At 37.1% G+C, this 16,641-nt stretch overlaps 1 protein-coding gene across 2 annotated transcripts in view; it reads right to left on the reverse strand.

Moving 5' to 3' along the window:
* RANBP9 (RAN binding protein 9) overlaps positions 1-16,641 on the reverse strand; it is a 38,971-nt gene that overhangs the window by 1,532 nt on the left and 20,798 nt on the right. Inside the window, exons 4-12 of one of the 2 annotated variants that reach the window (XM_040546383.1) lie at positions 15,803-15,970; positions 12,762-12,784; positions 10,596-10,780; positions 9,748-9,860; positions 8,295-8,403; positions 6,732-6,922; positions 4,889-5,036; positions 3,028-3,101; positions 647-798 (exon numbers count right to left, since the gene is read on the reverse strand). In XM_040546383.1, coding sequence (XP_040402317.1) covers positions 647-798; positions 3,028-3,101; positions 4,889-5,036; positions 6,732-6,922; positions 8,295-8,403; positions 9,748-9,860; positions 10,596-10,780; positions 12,762-12,784; positions 15,803-15,970 — 1,163 coding nt within the window. Of the gene's footprint in view, positions 1-646; positions 799-2,979; positions 3,102-4,888; positions 5,037-6,731; positions 6,923-8,294; positions 8,404-9,747; positions 9,861-10,595; positions 10,781-12,761; positions 12,785-15,802; positions 15,971-16,641 lie in introns of both variants that reach the window. The other variant, XM_040546382.1, reaches the window with a different exon arrangement.

Below are 16,641 nucleotides of genomic sequence, written 5' to 3' on the forward strand. Positions count from 1 at the left end.
AACTAGGACCATTTTCTTAACACATTTTGACTCATGACTCCGAAGCGAGAAGACAGTTGTTTTATATACCAGATTTTACCTAAAAATCCTTCATCAGTACAAAGGGATAAAAAAATTGTAACAGCAGTTGTTTTAAACAAGTGGGGTTCTTCCCAGCAAAATTATTTGGAAAGATAAAATCAGCAGTGTTTTAGTAAGTGGCGAGAAAGAAAACAGACTGGAAATTGTAGGCAGTCAGTCTTTGGTAAGGGAATTATTTTCCAGGTCAGTCTCAAGTCAAGGTAAACTACTTATACACACTCAGCATACTAAACAGAGCGCACATTTCTGGTATCTGTACCAATTCTTGCTGAAAGCTGTACATTGATTCCAGTAGCCAAACTACATGGTCAGCAATAAGACAAAAGGGATATGCCAAATTCAACTCTGCTCTCAATTTTGTTACAGCATGAAGTTATTTTCCCCCATGAATGTGCTACACAGACAAGATCGTGCTACCCCACAGCTGACTAAAATGCTTAATTAAGCTTCTGTGATTTTTGTCTGAGAGAAGTAAAACAATACCGTTACACAGCATGCTGTGAAAAGTTTCTGCTGGGCAGCACGGTTATTCACCTTAACACCACAATTTCAGGATTAAGCATACCTTGAGCATTTTCTTATTTGCTGTGTTTTTGCCACATTCTCTTCTTAGTTGCTCACTCATTGCTTGCAATTCTCTTCCAAAATGGATCATTCGTTCGATAGCTGCTTGGCTGCCACCGCACAGTTGACGCCTTAACTGACTTGAATCTACTTCTGCAAAAACGATATCGTCATCACCACCACTAATAAAGTGACAATAAAAAAGCTAGGGATCTAGGTTCACTGATTTCACTTTAAAACCATCTGCCTTCTCAGGGGGAACGCATGTAGGGCCACAGATCTTGGCAGACTGTACGCCTGTGCTGCACGCCATTAAACTGCTCCTTAATTAATAGTAACTTGGAAGATTTAGCCTTAACAGCAAACGCCATCCACACATACTGCTTATTTTGCAACAATTTGTTTTAAACTAACTGGGACTATAAACCAGATTTTACCTTAAAAAAAAAAAAAAAGAACCCCCACATTCTAGCTACCTTTTTAATTCTTTGTTATTGCACTTCTAAAGATATGCCAAACCCTGAACCAGTAAATTAGGATTAAAGGAAGAACTAAACCCCAAACTCCCATGACAGACACTGTTGTTTAGAAGGTACACAGTCCTTGTACAATATACTAGCTTTATGATTTGAACTTCTCAGGCTTCTTTTGTAATGAAGTGGAACATTATGATCACTTTCTTTACTATTTGGTACAATATTCCCAAGTGCTACTGATTTTAATAGGTATTCATGCAGTTTTTGAATAGTAAATTAACCTTTAGCTTCTCTGAAAATTCTGCCTTTCTTAAATTTACAACTAGAGATACCTGTAAAAAAAAGGATTTATCCGTTCCTTGCCATTTTTCATCAACAGAACTGAGTTTTGAAACAAAATTTTGTGCCTACTTTACATGACATACACAGCACTAAGGAGAATGTATAAATATTTCAAAAAGCAAAACAAAATTCTCAATCTGATGCCATAAACAATGTAGTTTGAGGAGCCATGTTCCTTTTTACAAAGGTGAAGCACCTGCAAGTCTTCAAGCAGTGGTGCTTGTTGCTAGCTGCAGCCCAATCTAGGACATCACTTTCCAAAGGCAGAAAAACCCCTCTATATCAAAAAACAAAACACACAGAAAGACAAAAACCACCCCTCTCTGCTCCCTGTGCAGCTGCTTCACGTCTGTCACAGCAAGCCTCTGTGGTCAAGGCTGCAAGAAAGTAAAGAAGCATTTTGTTTTTTCTGTCACAGAAATGAGGCCTTGTTGTTACCCAGTTTCAGAGCATAATGCAGCGAAACAGCCTGGCAGTTTGAATATCCCCCCCTTCAGGGCTGAAACAGAATTAGATTTGCTTGAACAGTTATGTAGTATTTACCAGCAAAGCCACACGATCAGTAACCACACTTGCCCTCAGACCCCTGCAGCATGCAGAGGTATTTGTAAGCAGCACTGCGTTCAGAAAGTTAACCAGCGATGTCCTGGGTTTTGTATTTCACTTAAGCTACGTATTAACTGGTGTCTGTTTAAATTGATGGCTTGACAGCATGGTTCTGCAAATGCAGAAATGGTTGGGCTGGATGCTTCCATTTCTCCAGACGCAGCCAGGAATAACATCCCCTGCCCAGCCTCCGTCCCGTGTTCTCACTGAAGCGATGTGACTGCCTTCAGCACTACTGGGCGGGGACGTCCAGTCAGTGCCTAACTGGCAGAGTAAACGCTCTCTTTTTAAGTAGTGCTGCCACTCAGAGGGTACTCACATACCCACTTGTCACTAACATCAGCAGGTAGGAGTGAACATAAAGCAGGCTAAGTAAAACAGTTACTTTTTAGATCACAACTATAGAAAGCAGGATATTATGTTGGTGGAATTTTTTTTTTTTGGTTACATCCCAGTTTCCAAATACAGTTCTTTTCCTGAGTATTTAGTACTAGCATCTTCACCATTCTTTGTATTCTATGTAAGTGCTGTGCAATTTCTCCTCTTACTGTTGACTCCAAAGATGCCATCGAGAACTATGAGTGGTGAGATCACTGGAAGAAGGAGAAGCCACCTGTCAGCCCTAGCCCAAGCACTCTGCACAAGTAGGGTATTTATTCTGAAAGGTATTTCCTTAGAAATTGATACTAGTTCAAATATCCACGAGTTACCACTTTCCCCTGTTCTCACACTGATATCAGACCACCTAAATCAACTGTTATAAGGTTTACATATCATAACAGCAGAACAACAACAACAAAAATTAAGGTTTGAGCTAATATCCTTAATTTTCAAGTTGGGAAGCATTGCAAGTAAAAACATAACCTTGTTGCCATCACTTAATAAAAATGTAAGAAATATCACTGCAGACCCATTTCTGTGTCACATTCTTCCATTTCGTGATCATGTTTAGAACTACCATTTAGGAAGCCATTGGATGAAGTCTCAGCAACCCCATTGGAGTAGTGATCTGTTTCCATGTCTACATCATTGCTGAAATGAGAGGAATGAACGAAAATTGGACTCACATTTAAGAACTTAAGGTTATCTTCTTCACAACTTCACCACAAAACATCCTTATCTTGCCCACTGAAATACTGCTTTTAAATATTACCAAGGTAGATGACAATTTTTAATAGCAACCAGAGATACCAATGCAGCAGAGAAGTTTTAAGGTTCTCCCAACTAACACTAGCATTCAGTAAAACAACTTTTTCAGATGCTGATAAATGCAGTGTGTCCACCATTATACTACCAGTAAGTAGTGTAACACTTTCTAAATACACAGCAAGAAGTTCTTGTTTATGTACCTGTACATACAAAGAGGTGGAGAAAAATGCATTGAGAAAACACACTATTTCATGCCCCCCCCACCCCCCCAATTTATTTTTTAAAAACACAGTTAACTAAATATAAACCCTACTTTGAGAATACTATATTTAGGTAAATAATTCTCTCCAAAAAAGCCTCAATCTCTCAATGGAATGTCAGGGAAAAGGAAGAAAAATTCAAAGCAAATATCAAGAACATCATGACACTGACAGGAGATTCAGAGGCCAATTGAGAGCACGAAACTCCCCAACACACTTTGCTCACAGCAGGTCACAACGGCACTTTTAGAAAGTGCCAGTGTGGCTTTGGGGGTTGACCTTTCCTGACAGTTACATGCTATTCTATTCCTATTCTAAAGTCTGTTTTATTTTGTCATGGACAACCTAAAACCTTTCACAAGAGCAAAAAGATTTAATATTAAAGTTTAATAGACTGCCTCCAATACAACCAAAAAGTATTCAGCTTCCTCTAAAGAAGCCAAGAAAGGTTTCTTTAACCAGGCAGCTCTGCAGCAAAGGGAACTGTCCTCATCTTGTGAAAAATCCCAAAGTTGCCTGGACTCTGCCAAGCTGTTTGGCAGAGGCGATTACTGACGCAAATGTAAATTGTGAAGCTAAAAAGGAAACTGTTGCTCTTACTTCCTCTCCTCCCCAGCCACCCCTATCCAACTGTAGTTTCTGTTACCACCATCACATCCTAGTCAGTAGCTTGGGGAATGTATCTTGGACGACACAGCCAAGTACTTGTAGATTCCACAGGAATTTCGGTCCTGCTGCATCTGTGCATCCCACAGAGCTTAATATTTATACCCTGGTTAATATTTTCACTCTTTGCACAAGTGACAGTGATTGGTGGCAGGCAAACAGTTCTTGGTATGTGTGCAATGGAAGAGATCCACATCTCACATCCCAATTGTGTTCACTCTGCAGATACTTTCCAATTAGTGGCATTATCTGGAAAACTTTTTATTGCCTACACTATTTCCTATGCCATTCAATCAATACAGGGTAACTCATCTAGGCATAGGGGTATACTTTAGTTACTGCTCTCCAAAAAACCAGTGTGCTTTGAGGGAGCTTAAGTTAACATCAGTGGTTTACATTAAAGTCACAAGTGCCAGCGAGCTAGTTAATCTTCCCTGTACAACTTCAAAATTGACTGTAAATAGCTACAAGCAAGGTAATTTATTTTTGTATTTTATTTTATTTTTTTTGCATTTCTTTTAACTGAATGGGAGAAAATAGTCTATTGAGCTGAAAAGTTAAAACAAAACTAAAGTGCAATCACAGAGAAGCAGCATTCCTCCTCGGCACCCTCCATTAAATGCTTTAACTATCCTTAAGGGAAAGAAAAAAAAAATCAAGCTCCTCTGAAAACTCTTTTCTGTAATAAAAGCATGTGGACAACGTAAGCATTAATGTTAGTTAGAAGCATTGAGGTTTATTCACCTGGAATAGCTGTTAACCTGCTGTGATCTTGACACATTTATGTTGTTGAGCTCTGGTACATTCAAGCTGGTGGTCGTATGTTTACTGTGACAGTACGATTGATGCGCTTTATTTGATATTACTCCATTACTGCAACTACTTTCAAACCCTGAAAAGAAGTTTTTATAATTGAAATCATCTACAAACTTATTTGTAAGTACCTAATTACACAAGTGAAATAAACATGGCTTAATTGTTTGTGGTCACTAAATACTTCATTTGTCAAACAAGCAATCCCAAATAGTTAGCTTCCATGCTTCAGGTACCTGAAACTTCACGGCTTCTACAGTGCAGAAGTTAAAGCATTATTTAACAAATACGAAAACATAGATGAGAAGGTTTTTTAGTTGTGCATATACACTAAAATACAAAACTGAATCAACACAGAATCATTTTTTAGAATGGAAACATTATTTCTGAAAGACGTGAAGCATCTCCTCTAGGCCACTTAATCATTAAGAATAGAAGCAGACATGCGTCTTTATAATTCCTTATCACATAATTCTCTTGATAAATACACAGTAAATTCAGTGTTGAAAATGTTTTACATATTGCTAACTCAAATACAACCTCCCTCCTTCCCCCACATAATTATTTTAATTGCTAATATTGTGCTTTGCTAAATAAAATTACACCATGCTGTGAAATTCTGATGTCTGGCTAAAATCTCTTCTGACCCTTCTAAAATATAATCAAGAAACTACTATTTGAAGCAAAGATGTAATTGGCAGCTCTATCAGGCCCAGAAGCAGGAGCTCCCTAATATCTTCTAACATAGAAGCAGGTCACAGGAAGGGTTTATTATTTAAAAAGCAAACAAAACCAAAACAAAACTAAACAAAATAAAAACAACCACAAACACATACCACTTTCTGCTGTTCAGGAAATTCCAAATCTCAATGCTAATGATACCATTCATCAACTTGCTTATTAAATACCACCTCTGTTTTCAAAGTAAGAAAGTTCGAGGTACTTTCTACAACACATCCCAAGAAGCACCCAAAGAAACAACTCAAAATCTGAGCGTAACACCACTCAGACACATTCAGCAGCAGCTGGTATTCTAGTGGCTGTGCAACACTGGCTTCCTACTCAAACCTACCAAGAGGAGGAAAGAAAAGCCCCCAGTCTGCTCCAGTTTGGATTTAAGCATGAAACTGGACTGGAAGTTGATGGCTTCCACCTGCTACCAAAATAGTCTTGGGTTCAAAGATGACACCACATTCAAGTACCATTTTAACATGCCCAATCTCCTCTCTGTGTTTGGGAAGTTACTGGGATCTCCCCACAGGCACGGGGCAGCTCTAAACATGCAGGGCTTCCCACTGAAGCTTTACCACCAGTCTAGACTCTCAGAACCTTTTCAGCTGCTCAGAGTGAAATTCGGCTGCCAGAAGAAAGTAGCTCTTCTGTGTTTTTGTTTTTTAACCTAACTCGACCACTCAGTTTCTGGTATTTCCTACTATTTCATGAACAACACAGGAAATCAATAGAACAGACCACTTTCTAAGATCTAAGGCATTTTGCCTAAGCCACAATTTCGCATCAAAAGAACAAATTCATGTCAGAACCTTCCATCTCCTGGAAGCAACCATTTCTTAAATTTGATTTTATACATATGCTATTTCCCCAGCTGAGAATAAGATATTTTAATTGTTAAAACTATCGTTCAATGCAAAGCATTCAGTCTCAACCCAACTAAAACAAACTGTCTATCTGCAGGTTTGATACTTGTAACTTCTCCTGATACTCAAAATTATAGAAAAAGCTTGAAATGTGTGAAGTGTCCTCCACATCAACTTACCAGAAAAGTGTGTGCTGCTCCCTTTGCCTGTTGCCAAATTGTGAATGTTCATTCCATGGCTAGGGCTCATGCTAGGACTACTAAATGATCGTGGGCTAACAGGGTAACTATCTTGAGATTTTGGACTGTGGCCTCCCAAACACCGCACTTCACTGTCTGTACCATTCACCATCTCTATAAACTGGCGCACCCTAAACAAAAGACAAAGAAGTTAAGCCAACAAAACAATTAACACGTTTCAGTTGACCAGTGATTTTAGCGTTAAATATACAGTCTGACTCAATGAAATGCTGAGTGTCACTAACCCAATCATAAATAAACTTTGAGTATTCATCCAAAATACAAAACTACAAAATTTGTGAGGGAGGAGAACAGGAATATTATCCTTTGAGGATAAACTCTGGCAAGAAGTCCTCAAAGTTCAGAGAACTAAACTACATTTTTTTGTTTTAACTGTTCTGTTTTATTGGCAGGGGCAAGTTTGTTTCTTGAGAAGGATACATAGTTCTGTTGTCATGTCTATCATTCCCCTCAAAGTAAATGAGGACATACTTTCACTGCCTGGAACAGTAAGGATTAAATGATAACTTTTAACATGAAACATTTGCACTGGAAAACAGTTTAAAAAGCAAGATCACATACAAACCTTCCCTTTAGAGGCGGTTGCTCTTTGTCAATTTTATTTTAAATGAGGAGGTTTTACTATGAACTCTGATGAAGCCCACAACTACCACTAATGTTTTAGGCTTGGATAGTCTTAATAGAACAGGCAGAATTTAGCAAGACAGACTGAGAAAAGAAACATACAGTTAATATTATAGAGTGAGGTCTTACACCAAAACGTTCCCATTTTATGAATTCTGCGGTAAGTTTGCAGCACTATCAGGTGAATTCTGTTCAGCACTTGAGTGTGACAGACTTGAAATACATTTCAACTAAATTAATTGACCATAAAAATCATAGCGTTTTGTTCTTATAGAAGGAGCAGATCTTTTTCCCCACATTCAAACATTATGACATGATAGAAAATTCTGGAGGATCGGTGCAGGTGGCAAGTGCCAGAAGGTGAATATTGCGTGCCTGGGAAGCTACAAGAAGTCTTTGGGATTACCAAATTTCCACAGTATTAGCCAGAGGTTTCAAATAAAGTGACAAGGAGTGGAACAACTCATTTTAAACTGGTCTTTAATGTCAGTCAGCCATCTGAAGGAACAGACCAACTTATTCCACAAGACTTTTAGCTCTCTTGAATATTCATCAGTTAACATTAATTTTTATGTAGGAGAAACTGATTAAAATTCACTCCAAAAAATATAAAACTTAGTTCTATAGGACAAGTCTACAGCAAGATGTGAATTATGCTGCAAAACAGGACCTTGATGACAAAACCTAGTTAAACATGTAGCAAATAAATATAGCATAAAGAAAAAAACTACACAAATTTTCTAAAAAATGCTGCTTAACTGTTTAAGTTTTTGTGAAAACTTTAAATAAGTAACTGTCTAGTCTCAGAAGGTACTTGTGTCATCTATAAACACACATCTGTATAATTTGAAGACTCACTTTAATGCAAATAAGAGATTAGGATTTCTTTCTAGTAAACTTGGATACAACTGTTGTGTTGTTTCAATGGCTTCTCCCATTCTTCCTGCTAAAACCAATTTCTGAATTCCTGTTCACCAAAAAAACAAATAAGAGATTAGGATTTTCTTCTAGTAAACTTGGATACAGCTGTTATGTTGTTTCAATGGGTTCTCCATTCACCCTGCCAAAACCAGTTTCTGAATTTCTGTTCACCAAAAACAACAGTTAAAAGGACAGCTTACGGATTAATACATGTAAATTATTAAAAGACACTGCAATCATTAAGTGTTTGCTTTTTTCTATTAGAAAAAATAGCGTAAAGAAAAATCATGCTTCCTTAAAATGCTCAATAGGGAAATCGAAGAATTGCACTCCTCCTACAGGTATTCAAACAAGTACTCAGTAAATACTTTTATTGTCAGCATACAACTACTTTGTACTCAGATTGCTCATTTAGAGCTAGATTAAGACTGCAGACACTTGTGTGATTTATTTCTCATTTTCATAGCTTTATCATAAGCACATACCAAACTATTGTCACCCAAGAAAATTCAAATTACCTCCCACTCCCAGAGGTTCAATTTTGACCAAGAAATATAAAATTTAGTCTCCCTTACCTACAAGGCATGCTTTAAGTCAGGTTACAGTTGACTAAACCTTTCCACAACAGTCCCAGCAGCTTTAATTAATGCTTCTGTTGCTGTAACCTGGCACAAGCTTCAAACAGTCTCACAGCTCTATCCACCAACAGAGAAATTGATCCAAATGAAAAAACAGCCCAACAACCAGGCTATTTTTCCACCAGAGCAGTTTCCCCGTGTGGTGTGTCATGCAGACAACCACTGAACACAAATGCTTGTGTTCATACAGCAGGAATCTAAATGAATGGGGGAAGGCACTGTCTTAATCAGGCTGCCAAACAGCCCAGCCACAGCAAGTTAAAAGTGAACAGTATACTGTTAGTTCTCCATGTCCTCTTCCCCCTCACAACCACGAACAGGAAAAAATCAAACTTTGCTGTAACTTATCAAGCATTCTCTAACATCTTATCTCAACTATGAAAAGGGGTAAAGTCTAAACTTTTGTCACCACAGTTCTTTTATTCTTGTTTGTGAGAGCTAATGGTCAGTCACAAACACTACTATACAGACATCACACACATTTGCTTAAGACAGATCACAATTTTCCATTCAAGAGAAGGACAACAGGTAATTTATCACATCCTACTACATCAAACAAATTCCAAAAGTATTAGTGCAGAAGTTCATCTTAACCAGCTGTTCATAAATGTGTAGCTTTACATGAAAGCAAAGAACTGTACTATGAAATAGTGCTGAAACAAAATTCTACATGGAAGCTTAAAAGAAAGTTTTATACAGTATCTGATTAAGGGAGAGGGGAATAAGAGATGTAATGTGCTTTCCAGCCTTACTTTGTCTATTTTTAATGGAAGCTAATTCTTCTAGCACAGTCTGGTCTGTGGACCTGGCGAATGCCTCTGCTGTTGCACAGTATCCATGGTGAACTAAGTAAGATGACACCATTCTAAAAATAAACAAAAACAAAAGCCAGAAACACTGATTAAATACAGGTAAGCAATTAAGAACCTCTTGAACATGAAACCTGTTCCTGAAAAAAAGTGACTGAATTAAAGAATTGTATTTGAAATTCAGAAACTTCAGTTAAGAGCCAGTATCTTCAAACTGAATACAAAACCGACATCATATTTTTTTATGATGCATTTTAATACAATTATTTATGAACAAAAATTGGGTCATTTAAAATACTACCTGCTAATGAAGTTTCTTTATTGCTCATTGAATACGTTGAAGCACAATTTCTGCATATTCTGAAGTGAATTTTTGCTTTCACCAAGAAATAAAAAACGTGAAGCCACAGCCATCATTTCTCCATGTGACGCATTAACAAGCCACAACCTAACCTGGCATGCCAAAAAATAAATGCAAAGGGAAATTTCCAGAGCCAACTATTATGACTGTGGCAATTTTTCTACACAAACCAACCCAAATTGGACAGATCAAATCAGAACGGAAGATTTATATTTATTATAAATTCTTAAGTAATAACACAAATCTCCTGAGAAACATCTATTCATGCTCAATTTTATACATATTTATCAAGCCTGCTATGTCAACAAAACTTTGTACTACTTGTTAATATTATCTGTGATTTTTTTACATAAGACAATAGTTATATCTTAAAGACCTATGAATTAGATAAACCTTTTTTTTTTTAAATGATCGATATTCGAAGTCTTACTTCTGAATCATTGTTTGCCATTCTCCTTCCCGATCTCCTATTGGAAATCTGTCAATCTGTGCTTGAATTTTGGTTCTCCATTCTCGCATATAGTCTTCAATATCAAATACAAATGGGTGTTGTCCAAAATTAGCATCCACAACTTCTCCTGGTGTCTGAAGCCCTACTGTAGGGTACAAGTTTGGCTGCAAGAAAATTTTTAATTAGTTCTTTCCTCTTACACTGAATTCCCCGTATTTTTTTTTCAACTCTGTACTAATATCCCCAATGCTAGTAGTGTGAAAAAGCAAATACCTCTGGATTATCTGTCCAGTAGTTAAAGCAACTTCTACCAATCCAGCAATACAATGACTGATTAGTTTTATTCCCAGTGGTCACAATTCTTTATTTTGAAATAAGAAAGCCTTAGTGATTATTCTCTTTCTAGTCAGAATATGCACTTTTTAAGCTGTGCTAACGTTTACAACTTTTGGTTTAAGTTTTTACAAAATATTCAATACCAATTTTTAAATGATTTTTTTAAAGACCAGGATTAAAGTTTCTTTTAAAAAGAGAACAAAAATTAAACTTACAAAGTGGGCCATTTTCCTTTTGGGGTGAAATACTTAAAACATCGCTGAATTTTAGTGGTAAGAACTGACAGGATAGAGAACTCATTAGCCTCAAAGTCCAAGTGTAGCGCCTAAAAAGAACTGTAACAGTGCATTGAAGTTCTCGTGAATTCCTGGACTTGTATCTACAAAAAGACTTTAAAGCATTTATTGTTGTCTCAGTTTTATTTTCTGCTTAGAGATTAGGTCTCAATGCAAATTTGAAATATGCCAAATATAAGAGAAGTAAAACCTGTCTGTTGGGATTAAAGTAACTTTCTTAAATGCAACTAGCATCTCAGAAATGGCAATGCAATCAGTTTTTATTTATTTATTTATTTTTTAATATGCCTACATCATATTTACACTGCAGTCAATGGTGGTATGGTATAACGGTATGCTGATCTACAGAACTGCATACTAAAGAAACAACAGCTATGAGGAAGCCCTATCATGATGTTGACACATCAACATGCAGGTCACTAGAACGCTGAAACCCTGTGAAATTAATGAATACTCTAGCTGTTACAACCATGCCAAAGCCTATCTTGCCTCCTCCCCACTCTGACCTTTTCTTTTTTTCCTCCCTTAAATAAATCTTGCTAATAGTGTTATCTAGCCTAGACTAAGCAACAAAGAAAGTCTCAAATCTTTTAATGAGATGAAAACAATCACTTCTAATGAGGAGGGGTCCAGCTTCATGCTTCATATTGAGATGTCAGAGTTCTCTTGTGTTGGTATCGCAGGCTAGCAAGGACCCCTGCTGGCATCCCAAAGATACAGGAAAGTGGCAGCAGTTTCCTACTTGTAGCACCCAACACTGCGCCCTGGGTTACTGGCTTCATTTTTCCTTAATATCTGTCCCTGCCTCCTGTGGTCACAGCTAACAGTAGCTGGCCAGATGGAACTGTGTTCACACGCTGTGCCCTAACCAGATTAGGTCAGAAGTGAAGTGGATGAGAAAAAGCAAAGTAAGTGCAGTATCATGCCTGCACCAGTAGCATAGGGAACACAGTGACTTTAAGGAAGGTACAATTTCATTGACAAAAAAGAGAGAAGGCTTCAAGTATCTGCAGCTTTCTTGAAGAAAAAAAATACTTTGATATGTTTGATATTATGGAGTGAACAGCACACAAGATTTTTTGAAAACTAGGCATCAAGCATGAGTTACACTGACCACTGGCTACTTAAGTCGCCAGCGTTAGGGCATCTGACACACAGCTGCACACATGCGCAACGCTGGTGGTTTAATGAAGGTTGATCTTGCATGTAGGGCCTGCATCTGTCAAACTAAGGATGTAGTAACTAATTGTATGTACAATTTCCTGGTAAAATTCCAATAGAATTGTTTGAACATTGAAAATCTGAATAGGAAAACCCCTGTGAAGCTTGATGTAAAAACAAAAAAGCTTTTTGCTTCAATTAATAAATCACTGAAATGATGAGCAGTATCTGGTATTAAATTGGATAAGAGGGTTATCATTGGATTTCCAAGAAGCACAAGGTAAATGTGAGTTACGTTTAAACATCTGTTTACAACACATAGCAAAGCTGTTTGAAAATGCACTTATCTTACCGGTAAATCTGTGAAAGCGATGCCTGTAACAAAGAGAAAACAAAGATTAATGTCTGGGTTCTAGTCAGGTTTCTCAAGTATATCATTATACGTTTAGAAAACTCACCCAAACTGTCTCAAAATTAGCAGTTAAGTGTGGTGACATCCATGATGCTTAGGTACAACTGATGTGCTTGAATAATAAAGGGCAACACTTGGCAAAGAGTAATTTTCATTCAAAAGCTCTTAGTTTGCCCTTGATTTTTCACAATAGGGCCTAAGATTTAGCAAGCATCATACCGATACACAAAGGAGCATGAAAATTCTTGCTGTAGATTAAAACTTACAGGAAAGAAAAACATCTGCAGATAATTTTTTTCACTTGCATGTCTTAATATTGAGACGTCAAGGCTTATTAACAGTGTCTTTTCTTGCTTGTTATTATTTTTCTTTCTAAGTAGGCATTATCTTTACATGAGTAGCACATGACTATAATACTCCAAACCAGGCTGGAAAATGTTTCGCTCTAATCCACCCCAGGGTGTTTTGGTTTTTGAACAAAATGGCTTGATATCCTGTTATATAATTAAAAGCATCTACCCACCCATAAGACCAGGACAGTGATGTTGCTGTCTCAGGATTAGAGAAAAATCTGACCTCTATACACTTGAGGAACTTCAAGCAGACTAAGGGGAAAAAAGCTTTCATTTAAAAATAAATAGGAGGAAGTCTACTTCTGACAGCCAAACAGTGAAAGTATTCCATAATTGTGTTTATTGTTGAAAATTTACTTCATTTTTTTTTTCAAGCACATAACTCAAATCCACTTATCCCCTCAAACTTGTATTTTTTTCTATAACACCACTGCCTTTTCAAATTTAAGATTAAAACAAAAGCTTTTAACCTTTTGTATTAAATTCCATCCCTGTTTTCAATCTCCATTCTTCACTAAGACTTCAAATCTCAATAGCATCTGGAGTTCTTGCATCTTTAATACAAAAGGATGATGCATCTAGTGAATCTTGTCACGTCTTAAAGCTATCATTTTTACTTACTACCTGTTCACACCCTAATTTTTGTTGTTATTATTTACTTATTTTTAAGTTATAACCGCTTTTTCTATTTGACACATTTTGACATCCAACTCATCCTTTTCCAAAATGATCATGGCAGTTGCTGAGATAAATGATGATCAATTGACAAATACTTTTTTTTTTTTTTTTTTTTTTAAAGTTCATTAGTTTTGGGGGAGCTGGGGGATTCCTCATCCAATTCAGGGTTTTACACATGCACAAATAATTGCTTAGCCCTTTCTGTACTGTCAAATCCCAGGCTGAGCCAGAGATTTCCAATACTCTAGTTACCTCTGTGGCCCAGAGAACAAAAACTAAGTGACCTCCATGTTGCAATTTGATAGGAGTCCTGGACAACAAGCAGCAACAACTCAGCAAGACAGCCAAAATTTCTGGTTTCTTTTTTCCCCCTACACACATAATCAGAGCTCCTCTGCTCTCCAAGCTAGCAAAGCCCACCACAGCAAAAGAGCAGTCAGGTTTCCTTCTGTAATCCAGGAAGCATTCATCAGATTTTCTGTTTGAGAGATGATACTATACTATACTATACTTTGGGAGCATTATTCAACAGTTGGCCTAATCCAGTCTGCTTTAAGACTTTCACTGATATAGCAGGTTCTACCCCTTCCCACTTAGCTCTTCTACGCACATGGCCACAAGAACAGTCAGAACAGTGTTTGTGTTTGATTGACCACCTGATCTAACTTACCTGTAGCCATACTGCTACTAGCTCCAAAAACAGATGAAGGAAGACTACCCTTCTTAGCTTTAACCAAGATTAGAATCAATTAAACGAGCCCTTATCTTCCGTTTTGATATATACCTGAAACAGGGCGAAAACCAAACTGCTACAAAATGGATGATTCAAGCGTATATAAACTCTTTCAGCTCAGAAGAAATATTAAATCACGATAGAATCACAGACAAATTTTCTTAGAAGTGACCTCTGGAGGCATTTAAGCCCAGCTCAGAGTAGGGGTAGTACAACTCCCAAATTAGATCTGTCTGCTCAGATCTGAGCAAACATGTAGCCCTGTTCTGAGAGACAAGAAGAATTTGAACCCTGTTCTTCCCATTACTACTTCCCAAACCTCCTACGTGCTTGGAAATGTGAGAAAATAAAACTTCATAATCTCAATAATCTCTTATTTCAAGCTAGCTTCTCCTCATCTTTTCACGTTCCTACCCATGACAGTTTATTTCCTCTTTGTGAGCCTTATCCCTTGAACCCTCCTACTTCCCTCAGCACAATTCCAGTATCTCTTCATCAAGTCCCAAGCCCTTACTCTCTCCTTAATGCAGGAAATAGATTTTTTTGTTCTGTCCTTACAACACTGCATGTTTTTGCTCATTAAATTACATAGTTACTGATTTATTGTATACATATCATTAGAAATTCTCTCTATTCCCCCCGCCATCTTCAAACTCAAGAATTGTCTTGCAGTGTTGTATAATGCTAAACTCTACCACAAGTACCTAGTGGACTTAATTTTAGCACAAATTCTATAATTTGTGGCTTTATCCCAACAATGTATGACTCCAAATTGGGAATCCAAAATACACTGTTCTCCAAAATATGTATAAAAATAATGCTATTTTGATATAAGGTTTTAGTGAAGGTTAGGTGTTCCCCATACAGCAGAATTTTTAAATTTATCTGTTCTCCATTTCTCTGATTCTCCAACATCCATCACCTTGTATTATAAATATCAAATATTAATTGTGGCCTCAGGAGCAGATTTCATAACTGCAGATCCTGTGGAATGAGATGCTACGGCAAATCCTTCCACATTCACAAGTCATGTTAGTGCAAGTGATACGTAAGAAATTATTCTTCCCAATTCTTTAGTTAGTACATAGATTACAAGATTATTTAAGGAAATATTCAAACACTGCTCCTAACGTGAGAAGAATTTCAGATTCAAAACACAAAGGGAGCATCAAATTTACAGACATAATGCTATCGTTAAAGATAATGATTCTCCATACCCAAGCTATGTCCATTCTTGGTGTAGAAGCAGGTATTATTGATAAGGTTGACACAACAACCAATGACATCACCCGTAGTAAACGTTGGACCGTAGGGTTGTCCGGTTCCAGAGGAACAGAATGAATGTCCATCATCTCCATGGTAACCATATGAATGTTTATCCCAACCTGCAGAACAAAGCATTTGCAATTTTTTCATTTCCTTTATCACAAGATAGTGGAAAGACTAAGCAGAGTTAGCAAGATCTAATGAGGTTAATACGATTATTTACTATGTTCAATTTTCTAAGATTTCTTACGTAACTAACAAAGCTGATCCTTTTTTAAAGAAAAGGACAGCTTCTTTTATCAAAATGGCTGAACAGGTAATGCCATTTGTAGTACTTAAAAGGCAACACAAATTCAGAAAACATGTTTTTGCTTTAAGCAAACATGCAGAATTACCAAAACCAAAAAATAACATCAGCTACAATGTTGAAATTTCAAAGCTGTCTGTAGATCTGACATGTCCCAGTAAAGCAGTGAAGATCCTCCTGTTCTCCCTTTCATCTTACAAAACTATTGCAACAACCATATGTCATAATCAAATTCTTCCTGGCTAAAACCCAGATATGCATCTCTGGGGAAACACATTTCAACTCCTGATTATTCTTAATGACTATTCAGCAGCAAACAATCTCTGCACAATAGCAGAGTCTCTAGACTATAGAGTCACTAGATTTGCTGCTCCTACAAAAAAAAGGAAAAAATTATGAATACAGGTGAAAGTCACAGCCAGCAGGCAAATCATTATGTATGCAAATAGGGTGCTAATTTTGCAGAAAGAAGCTGTAGAACTA

Source organism: Cygnus olor, chromosome 2 (genome assembly GCF_009769625.2).
Source record: "Cygnus olor isolate bCygOlo1 chromosome 2, bCygOlo1.pri.v2, whole genome shotgun sequence".
NCBI lineage: Eukaryota > Metazoa > Chordata > Aves > Anseriformes > Anatidae > Cygnus > Cygnus olor.